This window comes from Chionomys nivalis, chromosome 20 (genome assembly GCF_950005125.1).
Source record: "Chionomys nivalis chromosome 20, mChiNiv1.1, whole genome shotgun sequence".
NCBI classification, from domain to species: domain Eukaryota; kingdom Metazoa; phylum Chordata; class Mammalia; order Rodentia; family Cricetidae; genus Chionomys; species Chionomys nivalis.
In genome coordinates this window covers 40,759,833-40,779,756 of record NC_080105.1, presented here as the reverse complement: position 1 = coordinate 40,779,756, position 19,924 = coordinate 40,759,833, and the positions used below count along the sequence as shown (strand labels likewise).

The window sequence follows — 19,924 nt, the reverse complement described above, 5'->3', positions numbered from 1 at the left end:
CCTCGGTTCTGCCCCATGCTAATGGTCCGTCCACACAGGCCTGTTCCCTCTAGGGTATGAGTTGAACCGAACTTCTCTCTCCTCCCTTCAAATGCTGGCGAAACTCAAGTGAGAGAATTGGGGGAGGAATTCACCGGCACAGGGCTGTTAATGTTTGACAAGCTTGATCTCCTTGACCTTCAAGGGGGGGAGGGATTTCATTAAGGACAGACAGACACTCTGCCACCTCCTGCCACTAATTAAACCATTTCATTAAAGCAGACACCGCTCGTGCCCTCGTTAGTACAGCAGAGCTCCCAGAGGCCACCTTGCTGCATGATGCAGGGGAGGAGATCTAAGTGGGCAAAAGCCTTACAGCCGAGGCTTTCCCACTCCTCGTCCTCTCCCAGCGGACATCACGTCTCCGATCTTTCTGGAAAGAGCCTTGGTTACAGGGAATTCGACAAGTAGGTATGAAATCCACAGCCCTACAGCTGGGAATGAACGTGACAAAAGCATCGTATGAGTGGATAATCCCATCTGAACAGCTATCTGTATTTTTTTTTTTTGCCTGTCATTTGCCCACCATATATTAAAATATATTCTTGCCAGGCGGTGATGGCACACGCCTTTAATCCCAGCACTTGAGAGGCAGAGGCAGGGCAGCCTGGTCTCCAAGAGCTAGTTCCAGGACAGCAAAGGCTGTTACACAGAGAGACCCCATCTCAAAACGAAACAAAATAAAACAAAAACCAACCAAATAAATAAAATACATTCACCTGGGGCTGGAGAGATGGCTCAGAGGTTAAGAGCATTGCCTGCTCTTCCAAAGGTCCTGAGTTCAATTCCCAGCAACCACATGGTGGCTCATAACCATCTGTAATGAGGTCTGGTGCCCTCTTCTGGCTTTCAGGCATACATGGCATACATGCAGACAGAATACTGTATTCATTATAAATAAATATTAAAAAAATACATTCTCCTGGAATAACAATTTTCAACATCTAACTTCTAAATATATAGATATTGTTAAATTTAAACAGCTACATTAAGAGACCAATGACTATGAAATTATGTATTTTTAAAATTGTATTTTTTTTTTCCGGTTTTTGAGACAGGGTTTCTCTGTATAGCTTTGGAGCCTGTCCTGGAACTAGGTCTTGGAGACCAGGCTGGCCTCGAACTCAGAGTTCTCCTGCCTCTGCCTTCCAGTGCTGGGATTAAAGGCCTGTGCCACCACTGGTTGGCCACGTGTGGTAATTTTAGGGCATTATTATAATACAATTTTAAGGTGGGCAGAGCCAGGCAAGAGCTAGTTTCAGGACAGGCTCCAAAGCTACAGAGAAACCCTGCCTCAAACAAACAAACAAACAAAAAAACCAAAAAACCAAAACCAAAACAAAACGCTAAAAATTTTCAGTGTCTAATGGGAAGGAGGGGCAAATAGGATGGGTCACTCATCACCTAGGAGGAGTTATCTTTGAAAGGCAGAAAGCTTGCAGAGGCCCAGGCCCACCCAGTCTAGCTCTAACTCCTGCCAAAGCAAAGTCCATTGCTGACCCCTGCAGATTCCGATGGCCGCGCAACCAGGAACAAATGTTAACTTTACATGCTTACCAACAGTCTTTTTTTTTTTTTTAAAAGACTATCTTTAAAGGTAGTCTTGAGTGGCCTAACACGATCTTGAAATTCCAGTCCTCTGGCCTTCACTGGCCTGTACCATTGTGCTTGGCTCACACAGTGTTAGGGGCAGAACCTAGTGCTCAGGTATGCTAGACATCACTCATGGTTTGTTACTCTGGCTTGGAACCCTCTTTAGATCTCAGGCGGTGCCAAGAGAAAAGATGTGTGCAGGGCAACACGACAATAAAGACAAACAGGAGGGGGAGAAAGCTACCAATGACTTCTATTTTTCTTAAAGTGCTAAATGAAATCATATAGTTAAAAAAAGTCATTGATGTACATAGACTATTTGCGGGAAGAGGGCAGGGCACCCTTCACATTCTAAAACATGTAAAAAGAGGCCACAGTGTTGCAAATCTCTTTAGTGTTTAGTTTATTAAAAGGCAACTAGGTCCTCACATCTGCTTCTAATTAAATCTATCTCAACAGTGTTTTGGTTCTAATACATGAGGAAAATACGGTCTCAGAACAGTCAACCAAACCAGACAGGCTGTAGATGCTCCCTGATACCACAACGAAACCTGACAAAAAATCTACAATGGCCTTTGATATACATTTTATATGTATATTAAAATGTACTTTGTAGAGATTTTATTCCTTGCGTTTCTGTCCAATGCCCCCCTCCCCCCTTGAAGGTCACCTCTCTCCCACATCTAAGACTCCTGCTGCTTGGTGTCACAGAGTCAAATCCAGATTCCACAGAAGAGAACACGTTTGATGTGGCCTTCCTCTCTGCCTTCAGGCTGGACAAGCAGCAGTTCTGAAGGCTATAATGCATCATGGAATCTAAAATGGCAATGAACTTTCATATTCTGCTACACTGAAATCAACCGTTACTTTAGAAGGACTTTCTTCCTCACCCATGGCTTTGTAATAAATCATGCCATTGGAAAAACACTGGGTGAGCTATGTGGATCTTCCAAATGTCGACTCATTTCACTATGCAATAAAAAAAATCCACTACTTCCACAGCTATAAGTTGGGAACCTATAACTCATGATAATAGAAAAGTTTTCTAAACTATATTTTCAATTAATTAAAGCTTTAATTTTGGGGGGATTAAAGGCCCTAAAGTTTTAATTTCTATTTCTAATTAAAACTTTAATTTTATTGTTTTTAAGTTATTCTGCTTAAAACGACAAGCTGATCTTGCACACTTGCAGTGTTCACTTCAATTTATGATCACAAAAGCGGGTATTTTTATTTTACATACATACACGCACACATATGTATGTATGTGTGATATACTGGTGCACTTCCAAGTTCAGACAGATGAACGTGTGTGTTTGTCTTTGTAGTGCTGGAGACCCAAGCAAGGAGTGGGACCCAACCCAGGTCTCACTCATCTGCCACATGGTCTGCTGCTGAATTACCAGCTCAGCAGAAAGTGCTATTCCAACATTATTAGATAAAACTTTCTTTTTTAATAGTAAAGTATAAAGAATATAATTTCAAGTAGCAAATGTCAGTGCCACTGTCCTGGCGGTGATGGCGCACACTTTTAATCCCAGCCAGACAGAGGCAGGTGGACCTGCGAGTCGAGGCCAGCCTGATCTACAGAATGAGTTTCAGGACCACAAAGGCTACAGAGAGAAACCCTGTAGAGAAACAAACGAACGAACGAACAAGTGGGCTAGTAGTGACGTCGGCCACTGTGAGGTTAGGAAGGGAAACTATTCTCATGAAGACAGTAAGGGCTTAGGGATACAGTCCATGGCAACAGGAATGAATAGCAGAAAGGGCTGAGGGTAGGAGGAAACAGTCTAGACTTCATGGACTCTGGTCAGAGACCACCTAGGGTGGGAGGCCCACACTGAGAACTGCTGTCCTGTGCAGCTGCTGCTTATTCGAGGACCACAAGGGTGGACGGCAAGAAGAAACAAGAATTTCCACCACCCGTTGGCGACAAAAAACAAGAATTCCCAACAGTTGTTAGCAACAAAGACCCGACAAAGCAACTGAGGCAAGAAGACGCTTGGATCTCAAGAGGGGTAAGCACAGATTTGGGAGGTCAAAGCCAGAGTTACAGGAGACTTTGTCACAAATGTAGTGACTCCTGTACACTTACTGTATATGTAAATACTTCCATCAGTAAACTGAGTTTAGAACGCACAGGTGTGGAGAATTATCTGGATGACAAATTCCTTGATTTTTTAAAAGATGGGCTAGAGTTACTGAGATTTTTTTTTTTTTCAAGACAAGGTTTCTCTCTGAGCTTTGGAGCCTATCCTGGCACTTGCTCTGTAGACCAGGCTAGCTCACAGAGGCCTGCCTCTGCCTCCCAGTGCTGAGATTAAAGGCATGCGCCATTACTGAGATTCTGATGCAGGTTTTAAGCACTGCAGTTAGGAGAAAGAAAGCAGGTAAGACATAGCCCAGGATGTGGGTGCGGACTTCTGGTCCACGAGAGCTACTGGAAACCTGACTCCTGGGACTGACTTCTAGTTACAGCAGATCCACGCTCTGACACTGAAACAGAAATTAGGTGTGGTCTTGTGGGGGTGGAGGCAGAACATCAAGAATTCAAAGCCAGCTGTGTAACAACTTAATTTCCATTTGAAATAAGCTATGTCTTGTTAGACACTGCATTACCAAAACTGAGCGTCTCCTGTTATTCTAATGTTATCATTAAATTACTAAAATCACAAACACCGACCACTACGGGGGCACGTAGGTTTGAAGAGAGGAGCGAGGTGGAGGTAAACGGTCAACGCTGGGTACTAGGGCTGGATCTGAAATGTCCCCCAGAGGCCATCTTACAGGCTCACTGTACAGGGTGGAAACTTTTAGTGTGACCTAATGAGGTCTCCGGGTCACTGGGAGCACGTCCTTTCTTTCTTTGCCTCTTGGTGATAAACTGAGTATTTTTTTTGGCCATGTGCTCCCACCATGAAGGGCATGTGCCGTAGGCAATGGGCCCAAACCAATCAGACTCAGAGCTGAGCCAAAATAAACCTCTTTCCTTTGTAAGTCAAATCTTCTCAGGTATTTCACTGCGTCAACAGAAAGTGACTAAGGCAGAAGGGCTCAGTGAAAGACGGATCCACCTTAAAAGGATGTTTGTTGTCGCAGTTCTGGGTTTGTCAGTGTGGGCTTGTCTTACCATCCTTGCCTTCTAGGGCCTTGGTACCTGGTGTCCCCCAGAGAAGGTCATTTGGGGTGTTGACCACTGTTGTTCCTGTATCACCAGATTCAAACTGTTCCCAGCAAGGACAACCTCTCTCCCTAGACCTGTTGTCTTCCTAGGCCTGCTGACAAAAGGCAGAAACCACCGGTCCCTCTTCCCATCCAGGAGTACTGCTCTCCTGGCCTCCATCCTGCACCTGATTGTGTGGGGGCAGGGCGGGCACTGAAAAGGGTCTCCTGTGCCACGGGCGGGCATGGAATGCCTGCGATCACACTTTTCTTCACCGTTTCCTGTTGACTCTGACCCGCTGAAGACACCCTCTCCCCCATTAGAGTTTCCCTCCAGCCTTCTTTGTTGTTGTTGTTTGTTTTGGACAGGGTCTTAAAACTTAGCCCAGCCTGGCCTCCAAGTCAGTTTTCCTGCCTCAGCCTCTAGAGTGTGGAGGTCACAGGCTCGAGTCACCATGCCCAGCTTATGATAGGATCTCACCCATCAAAACCAGTAGGCATAGGTAAGACAAAGGGATAAAAAAAGACACGTGTCCTCTCGTCCACCTCAGGGTGGCCCTGAGAACTTTCTAGGCTACTCCAAGGAGAAAGCTCTGTTTTCTTATTAATACTCTCCTCCTCTACCTGGAGACTATTCATATACTGCTCTGCTCCTCAAGGCAGTGTTCAAAGCTTTGGGGCAGGGGAGTGTCCTCCACTCTCCACTCTGCCCATCAGCACAGGAAATGTCCTTCAGCTAGGACCCACCCCTTTCTCACCCCAAGCCATTAAGGATGGAGGATAGAGACTGAGGAGGAGGAGGAGGAGGAGCTGGACGGTGGAGGAAGCAGGCTGAGGAGTGAAGCTGAAAACCCAAACAACACAGCAGGATCTGTGTTTTATACACACATGCTGCAGAAGGGTACACAGAATGCAAATAGGGTGCTTCTGGATGGTGGGAAGATTTCTGACTGTTTGAAGGTTATTATCATTATCATCATCATCTTTTGTGTGTTGCAGCATGCATATGGAGGCCAGAGAACAAGTGTCAGGAATCAGACCTCCTCCTACCACGGGGTCTGCAGGTGTAGTGCCAAGCACCTTTCTTTAACCTTTTATTTATGTCTGTCTGTCTCTCTCTCTCTCGTTTTTCGAGACAGGGTTTCTCTGTAGCTTTGGAGTCTGTCCTGGAACTAGTTCTTGTAGACCAGGCTGGCATCGAACTCACAGAGATCTGCCTGCCTCTGCCTCCCAAGGGCTGGGATTAAAGGCGTGCGCCACCACCGCCCTGTGGCCTCTTTTTAGAAAAGAAAAAAAAATTGGATAAAACACAAAACTTTATAAAGTGGAATAATGAAAGCATCTTTAAAACGTTCATTCTGTGTGTGTCCAAGCGTGGCCATGTGCATGCCAGAGCAACTAACTGTGTGGAGGTCAGAGGACAGACAGCATTTGGGGCCCAGGGATGGAATCAGGGTTAGCAGCACTAGGTCATCTCTCCAACCCTGAATAAAACTGAGAACCTTCTATATTTAAGTCTAAGGAGAAGGCTGGGGGAAAGAGACTTGGGGCTGGGGATGCTGCACAGTGGGCAGAGCACTTGGTGTTCACAGAGCTCTGGCTCCTGTCTGCAACTCTACCCAAGACTACGATTCACCATCACATAAGATGGAGCTCTAGATGTGTCTGGGAGGGCATTTCCAATCACGCTTGACCAAGGGTGGAAGCCCCTCAATGTGAACAGTCCCTTTCCAAGGGCTGGGACCTGGGACCTGGGACTGAGCGAAAGAAGGAGGCAGAGCCCCGGCATGCATCTCTCCGCTCAAGGCTGCAGACACAATTGTACCGCTTCCTTCCTTCTTACCATCGTGGCTTTTCCTGGTTATGGTGGATTGCACCTTCAAACTGTGCAGTAAGTGTGTCAGGAATCTAGTCCCAGCAATGGGAAGAGCTAAATGCATACATCAAAACCCGAACATGGCAAAGATGACAGCTATCTTCTGGTCCTGCATAATAATAATGTATTTTTTAATCCTGAGAGCATGTGACTGGGAAGATGGCTCGGTTGGTGAAGTCCTTGCTGCTTAAAAGAGTGGGGGTGGCTCTGGGCTCTCAGCACTTGCAGGGAGGGGTTGGAGTCAGGAAGGTCCCCGAGGTTTGCTGGCTAGTCGCTCAGATCCGGGTTCAATGAGAGACCCTTGTTTTCAGAAATAAGGTAGGTAGTGACAGAGAAAGTAAGATGCACCAAGTGCCCTCTGCCCTTCACATTTACCTGTACAAAGGTGTGCACACATGGACACATGAATATACTACACACACATACATGCACATACTATACATAGACTGTCTGTATTACGAAAAGTTTACATGAACACCCGAGGGAGCTATTTCCGGAGTCATGATTCCACCCTTAGCCCTCACAAACCTACAAGTCAGAATCTTTTCTTTGCTTCCTGTCCCCAGACGTGTCCCCACCTCCCAAAGGGTCCAGCTTATGGAGAGTGGGAGTAGAGCTCCCAGCACCTCACTGTCAGAGCAGGCAAGGGACAGACAGATGTCTTCGGAGTTTGCAATGCCGTGCGCTGTGTTGCTGCTCTCTGGAACACAGAAGCACAGAGCCGTTCTGTGGTCACTTGGAGCTTCAGACAGGGAGGCTAAACCCCACCCTGGCTCACACTTACAAGGACTTCATGGATCCAAATGGTCACAAACCTCTGCAGACGTAAGCCTGGACAGTACTACGCGGGAAGTTCCAGGGGTGTGGTAGACAAATAAAGATGGGTTCTGATTTTCCTAAGACTATGCCCTGCCAGCCACGTGAGTACTTACAGACTTGCTTTGGAGGCTGCAAGGGCGGGGGGGTGGGGGGGGGATTACAAGGAACAGGCTAAAGGTTGTTTAATTCCGTGCTTTACTGATGACCCCCAATACATCTGTACATTAGGATCGCTTAAGGTGAGTCTAAAAATTCATGTGTATGTGTAACAGCGGACCACCCGAGGTTAACATCTGGCCTCCACATGCACTTACATGTGCACATGCACCTGCTCACACACATCTGTGCACACAATTCAGAGCCAAATCCTAGCTAGGAACCCACAGAATCAAAACCCCGGAAGCAGGTTTACAGCAGTCCACTGACAATCTGCTCAAAACTCAACCGAGGACCAGGATCAGTAGCTCCATCGGCGGAGGATCCATGCCCAGCGACACAAGAAAATGGCCACAGTGCGAACACCAGTTACCGCAGCACTTGGGAGGAGGTGTCAGAAAGACCTTCTGGTCAAGGTTGTCTTCAGGTATTTAATGGCCCTAATGCCAACAAGGAGATCTGTTTAGTCCAAGCAAAGGCCCTAATAGGTGTGTTGGTTGTCTCTGCCTTCAGGTACAATATAGGTACACTGCAGTTAAACTCAGAAGCATTTATTCAGTTAAATTCCATGTACACAATGAGAAACACAATCTAAGGTATACTTCTTACATACCTGCACTTCAGTGTATCCCAAAACTATGTCCTGGGGAGGAGGTTGCTAGAAAAATGGCTCAGCAGGTGAGAGCACTTTCTCTTCTCCTGGGACCTGAGTTTGGTGCCCAGCACCCACAACATGCGGTAAAGATTGTACATTTTTTTTTCTTTCTTTTCTTGTTTTTTCGAGACAGGGTTTCTCTATAGCTTTGGAGCCTGTCCTGGAACTAGCTCTTGTAGACCAGGCTGACCTCGAACTCACAGAGATCCACCTGCCCCTGCCTCCCAAGTGTGGTGGCGTGCAGCCACCACAGCTCCGCACGATTGTACATTTTTATAGACCCTTACGGTGTCGCTCCTTCCACGTTTGCGGACAGTAAGCAATTATGACCAGATATAGGAACATAAAAGCACATCCCCTTGCTCAGTGTCGAGTGTAGACAACTCCAGGAGCCCTAACTGTAGGAGCAGCAGGCACAGGGCACAGCTATCATTGTGATCACGCAGGCTGGGCCAGGTCCCAGGTACTCAGGAGGCTGCCTGCATTTCAAGTTCAAGGACATGCGACCCCACAGAACCACTGCATTAGATGGTAAGAGCTATAAGGAATAAATAGTAACTTCAAACTGATTTGTTTTGGTTTGTTTGTTTCTGAAGACAGAGTTTCTCTGTGTAACAGCTCTAGCTGTCCTAAAACTCGTTTTGTAGACCAGGCTGGCCGTGAGCTCACAGACACCTGCCTGCCTCCCGAGTGCTGGGATTAAAGGTGTACTCAAACCCATGATTTTATTAGTGAAAATACAGTTAATCTGAGTGCAGAGGCACACACCCACAAACAGCAGACAAGAAAGGCAGGTAAGCAGCAGAATGCCTTAATTCAAAGCCAGGTTAATGCAACCCTGGAGCTCCAGTTACCCAGGGCTACACAGGGAGACCCTGCATGATATACCACCCTGACCACCCCCCAAAATTAGCCAGGAAGACACACTACATTCCGGGAATCGTACCATTCTCTTTCTCCTAAACCTGCAAGGAAGGACAATTGGCTGAAGCCGCACAATGCTAACACCCATCAACTATGGGGAAAGAACAGCGAGCCAAATGCTCTATAAAAATAAAACTAGATGACATCTGCATTCACCTGCTACCCCACATACATTTCTGCCTTCCTAATCCTGACGTGGGTGATCTTGTGATACGGCTTTGTTAGCTTAGAGCCATCACGTGACGAAAACATAACTTTCTTCTTATAGTTGAGCGAACAGGAGCACAGAAAGATTAAATGCCTTTGTGCAGGTCACTGAACTTGACCACAGCTGCCAGAACCAGAACTGTCAGATATTAGGGTCTACAGCCAAGGCCACCATCACACTCTAAAACCCGGTTTCCCGCTCTGTTCCCCAGCACGAACGGAGCGTGCATGGCCAGCACACACAGGAGTCAGATCCTATCTAGATTAAGATGTAGCATCTCTCCCATGTCCCTCACAGTGGGGCCAAGATTTTCCTGACATCCGTGACTGCCACCAACGTCTTGGCAGCTCTGTCAAGCAGGAACCATTGCTTCCTTCCTCCCCGGGATACTGCACACCGGGTCCTCACTTCAGTCCAACAGGTATCGATTGAGAACCGTGCAGGTGAATGTTTGCTGTATAATCAAATCAGAGAACAGGCTTCCTCTAGAGGTGACAGAGCGCACTTTGCAGGGTAATCACGTGAGTGCAGCGACAAAAAGAGGCATTCACGTCAGTTCCTTATCCTCTGGGCTTTCCAACCCCCAAATCCTGAGCCCACTGCCAAGTTCACCTGACAGGTCGCTAAACAGATCAACGCTGTTCCGTGTAACTGGACCCACCAGTCCACATTCACTCAGGCACCGGGAGTCTGTGGGGTGCTTCTCAGAAAACGGTAACAGCGGAGAGGACATGGAAAAAAAAATCACAGTTCCCAGAGGGAACACTAGGGGATGACAAGGTCAGCCGAGTTGCTGCGAAGGGCTGTTTGTCAGGGACGCTGTCGTAAAAGGGAGCTATATAAAGAAAAAGCATACTAACTTTAATTTTCTCAAGAAAACACTACTCTGATTTTTCAAAAATATATTTTCAAAAATAGTTCTTTGATTTGAAAGGACAGAGCTGTGTGTGTGTGTGGGGGGGGGCAGACCCGCTATGTAGCTTAGGCTGGCCTCAAACTTGTGGCCACTCTCCTGCCTCATCTAACCACCACCCCATCCCTGACCTCGTGCTGGAATTACAGGTTTGATTACCAAACCCAGCTTCAAGTTTGTTTTGCCAGGAGCAGTCCCAGCAGTTCTGATGGAGCCCTGGAGACTATCAGACCACTGCAGAGTTCTGTTCTGTTTGAATGGAGAGGAAATGAGAGCGGCCCGAGAGCCGAGATCTGCTGACATGCGCTCCTGTAAACTTCAGGGCCCTGGGGGTGGCTAGTGTGCACCCCTCTGCAGCTTCCGGCCGGCCTTGGTGAGCAAGCTGTCTATCTGGTCCCTGGCCACCTGGTCCACAGGTATGAGTTCTAAGAAAACAGACAGCATTAAGAGGGAAGGCTGGAGAGCTTGGTTGGTTTGTCACTAGGGCGACATTTCCTGTTTGGATATGTCCAGACACAAAGATGGATGGAAATGTTTCCAGAATTCGGAGAGCAAAATCCAAAGTTTCAACTTACTCATCCACATACTTTAATACCTAAATAAGTATGTGTGTCACAAAGACCGGGTCTCAATGGGTCAGGATGAAATATGCAAGAGATGTCCTTATAGCCTCCCTTGTCCTGCAACTGTTCTAAGAAGGTGCAGTTCTATTTAGATTTCCTTCCTCAACACAAGTTACCTAGGACATGAAAAGGCAAAATAAATTTTCTCCCTGTTAAGTCTTTCCTTTCTGGTTCTTTAAAAAAAACCTTCGTTTTTGGCAGAGGCAGGGGGTGAACTGTTATCTACGGTTCCCATGGCCAGTCCCAGCTTTCTTAAGCCCGCTGGGCTCCAGAGAATTAGGTTCCAAAAGGATCTGATTGAATTTGATGTGCACACGACACTGGGTGAGCAGGGAGCCCACGTGACTTCTAACTACACCGAGGAAGGTACTGCTGGGGAAGCAGGTAGGAGGATCAGAAATGTGTGCTTTGGAAAGACCGAGAACCACGAGACAGAATGTTCCAGATAACTGTGAGTAACCTGGACTTCTCCAAGTATCCTGCCATATCAACTCACACATAACCATGTAACGAAAAGAAAAACTCAAGTTCACCTCATGCCTCACTTCTGGCGCTGACTGAGCTTAAGGAAGAAAATGAAGCCAGCCTTTTCGAGTTTTTCACTCGAAGGCGGAAGTCATGATCTGCACAGCTAAGGGCGTAAGTTCGTTCATGTGGGGTAAAAAATCTTGCTCAACAATTAGCCAGCGTCCTTACATAAACAATTCAAGACAGGAAACCTAAATTTCTCTAAAACTTCACCAGTCTCTTAATGCTAAGCTCTGAGCGCTCCCATCTACAAATTCCCCGTGAGCCTGTGCATCTGCTCCCCCGCAGTTCTCCAAACAGGACGGCTTGCCCCCGAACATCTGCTTCTTCTACTTTTAATATTTTTCTGAAGCCAAAGAACTAATGTCCTTCAGCACAGTAAAGCGAACACCGAGAGCCAGCTGCTCTTCCCAAGGATGGGGGCAGGGAAGAAGGCACTCGCGGTGGCCAATGGCACGTCAAGGAAACCCAGAAAATGGGAATCTATCTGGAAGTGCTGTTCTGATCGAGCTGAGCATTTTCTTTTTTTTTAAATGATGGCCAATCACTAACAAGAGTGCCGTCCTCAGAATTTAGGGAGGAACAACAAGCTGTTTCATCACCAAAATGGAATACGAGAAGCAGCTAGCTTGGCATCCCACAGTCTTATCTCACAAGCAGCGCATAATAATTCTTTGCAGGTGTTGTTTCCAAAATGAAAAGCAGGTCAACTTACATGGCTCTCTGGCAATGAACTGAGGTACAGTGTTGGGCAATGGAGTAGTGGGGTTCGGGGTCCCCACGAGTTTGTTCTTGGCCATCTTCGTGTTTGCCTTAGCAAACTCTAGTCGTAGTGTTTGTGGAATTTCAGGATCGAAGCGGATGCCCTTTGGGAAGAAGAACAAACGGAAGATGTTAACCAGAATGGTGACAAAATCAACACACATGTAAACTCTGGCCGATGTCACAGGCACAAGCGAGGGCTCTCGTTCTCAATATTCACACAGAACATGCAAAGCCTACACAACGTGGCCAGAAGGCCAGGCAAATGCGGCTAGTGCCGCCAGAATCTTCAGTCACGTGGATGTGCAAACATCCCTGTCCTTCCTGAACACTGTCTAGTCTGCCTTTTAAAATGCAGACCAGCAAATTCATAACACAGCTTAAAAACTTTGACTGGCGGCTGCTACTGAGGCTGGAAAACGTGGCCAACCCAGAGAGACATGCTGGGCCGCGCTGGTTTGACACCTAAAATCCCAAGCAGGCTGCACTCTGAATGGCATTATAAACAATGAAATTCTTCAGGGCTTTTACTGCCGGCTACCTATAAATAAAGAAAAAGAATTCTGTCTCTGATTTGGTTTTAACAAAGGTAATATAAGTCCCTGTATACTCAGAACACAGAAATTTAAACAGCTGCAATATTTTAAATTGTAACCATTTTCATTTAATTCCAGTCATTGCATGAATTTGCTAGGCTCAAAGTGGAGCGATCCTGACTTCTTTTATGGTTGGCTTACAAGGTACAAGGAAACAAAAGATTCCACAGGCTTGAGAGAAAAGTAGTTTTAGTCCCTAGCCGTGCCTTGGACCTTTAAAAAAGCAAAACAAAAACAAACAACCAAAACAGTCAGATCCTGGTGGCACTCCCCTGAATTCCAGCACCTGGAAGGGAGGGGCAACTTGGAAAGCAAAGGCAGGTAATCTCTGAGCTCAAGGTCAGTGGAGTTCCAGGACAGCCAGGGCTACACCTAGAAACCCTGTCCAGGGAAAACAAAACAAAACAAAAAAAAAAAAACAACAGAAAACCACATTTCACTAAAACAGATTCCAGGCAGCCCAAACTACAAGATTTACATCAAGTAGATTTTAGGATTTTCCCCCTCAAGAACGTCTCCATCACCAAGCAGAGCTGGGAGCCTAATGAAAACCATTCCATGCCAGGAATTCTAGACATTACCATCAAAAAGGCTCTCCGGGCCGGGCGGTGGTGGCGCACGCCTTTAATCCCAGCACTCGGGAGGCAGAGGCAGGCAGATCTCTGTGAGTTCGAGGCCAGCCTGGTCTACAAGAGCTAGTTCCAGGACAGGCTCCAAAACCACAGAGAAACCCTGTCTCGAATGGGGTGTGCTAAGAACATGAACTTTTCATTTATGTGGGCCCGATGGTCTCTATATCCCTTTCTTTAAAAAAGAACCCTCTCTTTTGAGAACTTATGAGCACCTGTATGCACAGCATCCCTCCCGCCACTTCCCACCTTCCCTCACTGGAAGAAAGTGAGGGCTGTGGACAAGTCATCAGAATTTCTGGAGACCAGAACGAATGACTCTGAACTTCACAGGTTCAGTCCCAAAGACACAAGGAAAAACTGATAAAAACAGCAACAGGAAGTGGTCAGTTGCGGTCAAACAACAGCGTCTCAACCCAGAGACTGCCCTGAGTGTGAAGAACTTTTTCCTGACTTGATTATTTTGGGGGAAGAAAACCATTAAGGTTTAAAAAACACAGCAAGGGGTAGGGAGCATTGCATTTGTATAACCAAGTCGAACCACCCAAAGTCAAAAAGAGAAGTTCTGTGAAATAAAACAAAAAACACAGACCAAAGCTAACGTTGGGGTCCTTAATCGGTAAACCTCTGTATTGTGTTACCAGAGCACACACGAGGAAACACAGTCTCAAGCAGCATTTGCTTCCGTCCCTCCCACGGACAAGGAGACACACTTTACCCTCTATCAAACCTGTTAGTGCTGGTTCACATTGATAATTTCAGCACTTGGGAGGAAGCTGAGGCTAAAGGATTATGGGCGTGAGTTCAAGGATAGCCTGGGCTACAGAGTGAGACAAACCCTATCTTTAAGGAAAGCAAACAAAGGGTAGAATTACCCTCACATCGAAGTCCATATTCCCAGATATGGACTAAAGAAGTGTCTTTTCAGAGAGGCAACTGTGTTCCCCTGGAAAGCCCTGCACATCAACACCAAAGCACGGCAGACATGCAGTCACAGCAGACACTTCAGGAGCTCTTGCAAACACCACTCTCCACCAACTTTCTTCGGAAGCATCTTTTTTAAGCCTGAGCCTGCAGCAACCTGAGACCTAGTAACAAAAGCATCCCGGGTCCGGTCAGTAGCCCCTGGAGCATTCAGCCCTAGACCACGGGGGTTGAACATCGGAATCCTATGCTTCAGCTCACCTACTGGAGTCTAGAATCCACCAAGGCCACCACTGTACTTGCCCCTTGTACAGCCAATGTAAAACATACTGAAGTGAGTCTCCCTCCTCCCTGCCCCCTTCTCATACCCTTTCTCTTGTCTGAGTTAAAATAACATCAACATCATGTTCCAAATCAAAGTTCCAGCATCTTATTAACAAAAACAAAACAAAACAGAAAAGCTCAGAAGTTAAAATGACCTAATTTGTTTGGCAGCTTATTGGGAGGCCAGAGGCTCAGAATACAAGTCGCATTCCGCCAGCATCTTTAGCAGCAATACCATATTTGGTAATCAATATCCTGCTCCACTAGGTTTCTATCCATAGGGATTAGCCAAGTCCCAAACATTTTAAATGGTACAGGATGATGAGCTGGGGGAGGGAGAACATGCAAGGGAAAGGGAAGGAAAGAAAGGAGAGAGAACATGTCATGGGAGGAAATACCTTGTGCTTTTAATTAAAACCTAGTAAGATCCCTCTCTGGCGACAGAAACGTGCTATTAAATTCTGTCGAGGTCAGAGGACAACCAAATGAAGCAGGGACTCTGCTGCTCAAAACCAACTTCTGCCCCTCCAGCTAACAATTCATCAAAACGCTGTTAAGGTGAAAAGACCCTTTCTATCCAAAATGCAAACGACGGGGAGTTTACATAGATCAGAAAGAGACATGTTCTAGATATCAACATTAACGTGGGGATAAAGATATTGTTCTTTACAAACCACTCAATCCAGCTGCTACAGGGGCCACAGTCTCCAGCAATCCAGATTAGGTATGACCTAGAGGCGAAGACACAATGCCACAGACAATGGTGGATCCTTGGTAGTCTACTGTGCGTCAGAGAACACGAGGGCAGTTTCACGAAAGGCTGAGCAAAGGGCCAAAGGTCACCAGGTGGCAGTGAACCACAAATGGAGAGGGAGTGGGCATAAGCAAAGGTAAGGTCATACCGGGGCTGGTCAGGCCCTGGGGGCTCTGCAGTCCATGTGGGGCTGGGGTCCCCACAGAGTAGTGCCGTCAAGACCAAGTCGGGGGCTTGCTTTGTTTGCAATGCTGGGCCATTGTGTTTTTGGATGCAGCGTTTCTGACACAGGACTGTAAACTGAAGTATGCAAGACTGTTGAGTAATGCTGTGGCCACCTATGCAGTGATCACGTGATTCATGGTGGCCAGAGGTCTTTTTACTGTGGTAAGAAAGATGCGCTCCTTGAGAATTCACAACAGGATCTCAGAGACCAGACAGGAAGTCATCAGGGCCCTTCTCTAGACCAGACACTGGGGGACCAATGTCTGTGCACTGTGCCCTTGCTTCTCTGACCACAGCTGATCACTTAAGGGATATAGATGCTTCCCCAAGTGACTGAACCATCTTTCTCTCTTGGGATTGAAACCCTGAAGACACAAAAACGAAGGTGGCCAGAGCAGTCACCCTGCCCCTCGTGGAGAGCAGTTGTCCATTTGGGGTTCTTTGTAGCATGCGAATGTCTGGGAGAGGGGTTAACCAGTGCAGTAAACAGAGACCTTCTGTGTCTAACAGTCTGCCCAAGCCGCACAGTGAGCAGTCCTATCAGTCCTCAGCAGGGGTTTAGGGGTAGTAGAATCATTTACAGAGAGGGAGGGAGGGCGGGAGGGAGGGAGAAACCAGTAAAGAAGGAGGCAGTAGTGGCACGCACAAAGACACCTGTGGGTTGGCTATATTAAGCTTCTGTTGTTAAGAAGAGGGAGAGAAAAGGGAGAGAGAGACAAGCACAGACTGGGTTATTTGAATTCTTACATACTTTAATTTAAAGCTATAATTGACAAAACCCAGCACAGTCATTTCCAGAAGAGAGAAAGATGAGGCTGGCATGATGGCCATGAATCACATGATCAGTCAGGCTGCTGGCTGCAAATTCTGCTAACCTGAGTCGGGTCCCGAACACCCATGGCGGACAGAGGTTTCCTCTATTTCCATGAGCCGACCTCTGACCTCACGGACGTGCAAGCCGTGGCAAGAACAAAATAAATAAAACAAATCCTTTTTAAAAAGAGCACATCTGAAGCTGGCATTTGAAGGGTTCCTCCTTATAGGGAGGGGGTGGTGCATACCTTTAGTCCCAGCACTTGGGAGGCAGACAGAACTTGAGTTGGAGGCCAGCCTGGTCTACAGAGGGAAATCTAGGACAGCCAGGGCCACACAGAGAAATCCTGCCTGGGGTGTGTGTGTGTGTGTGTTTGTGTGCGCGCGCGCACAAGATCCCAGAGCAGGGCCATGGTAGGCATACAACACTCAGCTGGCATTTTCTGTTTACCTTAAAAAATTATGCTGGGCCAGTGAGATGGATAAAGCAGATAAAGGTGTTTGCCATGTGACGACCTAAGTTCCGTCTCTGGAGCCGCTGTGAAAGGGGGAACAAAATCACCCCACAACCTTGTTCTCTGGCTGTTACACGTGTCATGGCCTGCCTGCCTATCTTTTTAGAAGTTACTGAGAAATTACTCCCAATTTAGAGAACAGGTACGTAGCACACAAGTCCCTGAGGTGCTGACATATTACCACGCGTACTTTATCTTTCTACTCCTCTTCTGCCTCTTTCCATAGCTTTTACCACTATTTAAGTTTCATGAGTAAACGCATTAACTTCACTGCAGCTTGGCTTCCTAAAAATAAGGGCCGTTCTGTGTTTTCTGACCCAGGACCTCTCCAAGAATCATACAGGGCATTTACCTGTCACCAGCTCCATCTCCTTGACATTTAATACCAACTTTGTTTTATACACTGTTTCTCATTGAAATGTGTGTGTGTGTGTGTGTGTGTGTGTGCAGCTCCTGATTTACATTCAGCGTTATTTCAGTAGGCACACCATGTCATCTTGGACCCCCATTAGTGACAGGAGCTTTGATCACTTGCCACATTTCCTCTAGTGTGGAGTCACTAAAATTTTGTTTTTGAGTTTGGTTAGGGATAACGTATCATTGTAACCCTAACTCAAGAAAGGCCCTACCTCAGGCTACACGGCACTAGGATTCCAGGCCACCATTTCTGGCTAGTTCTAACAATGAAACGCCTTACCAGAATGGTCCTCTCAGGCTTTAGAAACACCCCACTTCTCATGAAGACCACCACCAGTGGAAGACTCACTTCCGATTCTCACCGGCACGAACGGTGCCGTGGTAAACTAATAAATCCCCTTCTTGTAGTGTATTTTGTCTCACGAGGCAGCTCTCCCTCCCTGGCTGTCCTGGAACTCACTACATAGACTAGGCTGGTCCAAACTCCGGAGATCCCTTTGTTTCCTGAGTGCTGGGACTGAAGGAGCGCACTACCACCAGGCACGGCTCATTCCCTTTCCACACGGTACTTCCCATTCCCAGGAAAACCTTTCAGTTAGACCCTTTATGAGCATTCACACCAGTGCTGACGTACAGCTTTGTATTGTGTGATCATAAATCATTGCTTTATGACTGACAGCCTCATTCTACCCAAACCTTGTCTCGGAGGCTTTCCCACCCATGGATTCAACTGTTGGTAGACTGAGAATATCTATCATCCAAAGAAAAGACTAAAAATCTCCAGAACAGCAGTGTGTGGCGCTAAGTTTCACTGTCAACTTGACATGACTTAGAGTCAGGTGTGAAGACAGACACTGGAGTGGGGAACTGCTCAAATCAGGCTGACCTGACCTGTGGCCACGTCTGTGAAAGATTATCTCATTGATGACTAATATAGGAAAGCCCAGGCCACTGTGGATAGCAACTGAGGCCGAGCATGGTGGTGCACACCTCTAATCCCAGTACTAGGGAGGCAGAGGCAGGTCTCTCTGAGTTGGAAGCCAGTCTGGTCTACACAGTCAATTCTAGGACAACCAGCACAGGCACAGAAAAACCCTGTCTCGAAAAACCCAAACCCAAATCAAAGGGGAGGATCAGGGTTGAGTTCCAGCACCTGCATGGAGGCTCAACTGTAACTTCAGCTCCAGGGTATCTTAACATCCTGACACCTTCTGCTGGCCTCTGGGTCTGCACTCACACGCACGAAACACTCATACACATAAACTAGGAATAAATAAGTTGGCTGCGCATGGTAGTGCATGCCTTTTGTCAGTGCTTGGGAGGCTGAAGCAGGAGGATATCTCTCATTCTGAGGACAGCTAAGTTTACACATTGAGCTCCAGACGAGCAGGACCTACACAGTGAATCCCTACCTTTAAAATCAAAGAAAAGAATATTAAAACAATAAAATAAAAGGGCACATGGCTGCTGCCGTGAGTTCCTTTCCTATCACTACCCCGGAACATACAACACAGCTATTTACACTGCTCATCGGGAGCTCTGGGAGAAGGCACAACATTCTACGCTGTCAAAGACTGTGATGTTACAAAGGCCGCTAGTGCTTTCCCCTTAGGAGTTAGTTTAAGTTAGTGAAGTAGGCCTGTCAATCGAGCGGCAAGAAACTGTATGCTGAGTTCTTGGTATCTTTTTAATGTACTCACACACCCACGAGAGCAGCCTCACTGCTAACTAAATCTGGTAGTTCGTCTGCCCTTTTATCTCCTTGGCCACCAGCCAAAATCCTAAGCAAGCTGCCCAGACACTCTAGGGTAGGTCTCTCTTCTGAAGACCCCTGCCACCTCCACACGGCCGCTGGCAGACCTCCTCAGCTTTCTTGTGCTCTAAGTCAGAGACGAGGCTTTCTTCCTTTTCTCTAACTCCCTCTTTCTGCCTGTTGCCAGGAATTACAATCTGTTGGCCCTGTTATTCTAGTAAGATGGTCCTTGAGCATCCTTCTGAGTCCGTTTTCAACCACTTTTTAGCAAGATTAAAAACTCACAAAAGGACATCACTATTCCCTAGTAAGCTCTAACCCCCAGCCCCAAATTCTAATGAATTACTATAGGAAGGGTCTTATGTATCCCAGGCTGGCTTGAACTCCCAGTCCTCTATGTCTCCCCTTCCCAAGTGCCTGGATAGATGCATGATGGGGTGCCACCACGCCCCAACCCATCAATTCCTGTGTGTTCAGCTGAGCAATCCTACGAAACTGCCTCTACTGATGAGCAGCATACCACCCTCACCCTCCCTGCTCGCTCTAAGCGCCTTGCTTCTTCCGGTTAAGGGTGATGGCTACTTCCTGTTGGAATGCTCACTTGCTTTCTCACGGTCCAGTGATCACACATCTCTGAGACACGTGTACATCAAACAATAATCACACTAGAGAGCATGCCCCGGGTTCATCTTGCTCAGACTTTGCTGGCTGAG

The 19,924-nt window shown here is 47.0% G+C and overlaps 1 protein-coding gene across 5 annotated transcripts in view; it reads right to left on the bottom strand.

Moving 5' to 3' along the window:
* The window catches only part of Rbpms (RNA binding protein, mRNA processing factor), a 143,119-nt gene that overhangs the window by 38,250 nt on the left and 84,945 nt on the right, over positions 1 to 19,924 (bottom strand). For all 5 annotated transcript variants that reach the window (XR_009055687.1, XR_009055688.1, XM_057752834.1 and 2 more), the window contains exon 5: positions 12,215 to 12,365. Coding sequence is in view for 3 of the 5 variants with exons in the window: in XM_057752834.1 (XP_057608817.1) it covers positions 12,215 to 12,365 (151 nt within the window). In the remaining 2 variants the exon portion in view is untranslated. The remainder of the gene's footprint in view (positions 1 to 12,214; positions 12,366 to 19,924) is intronic.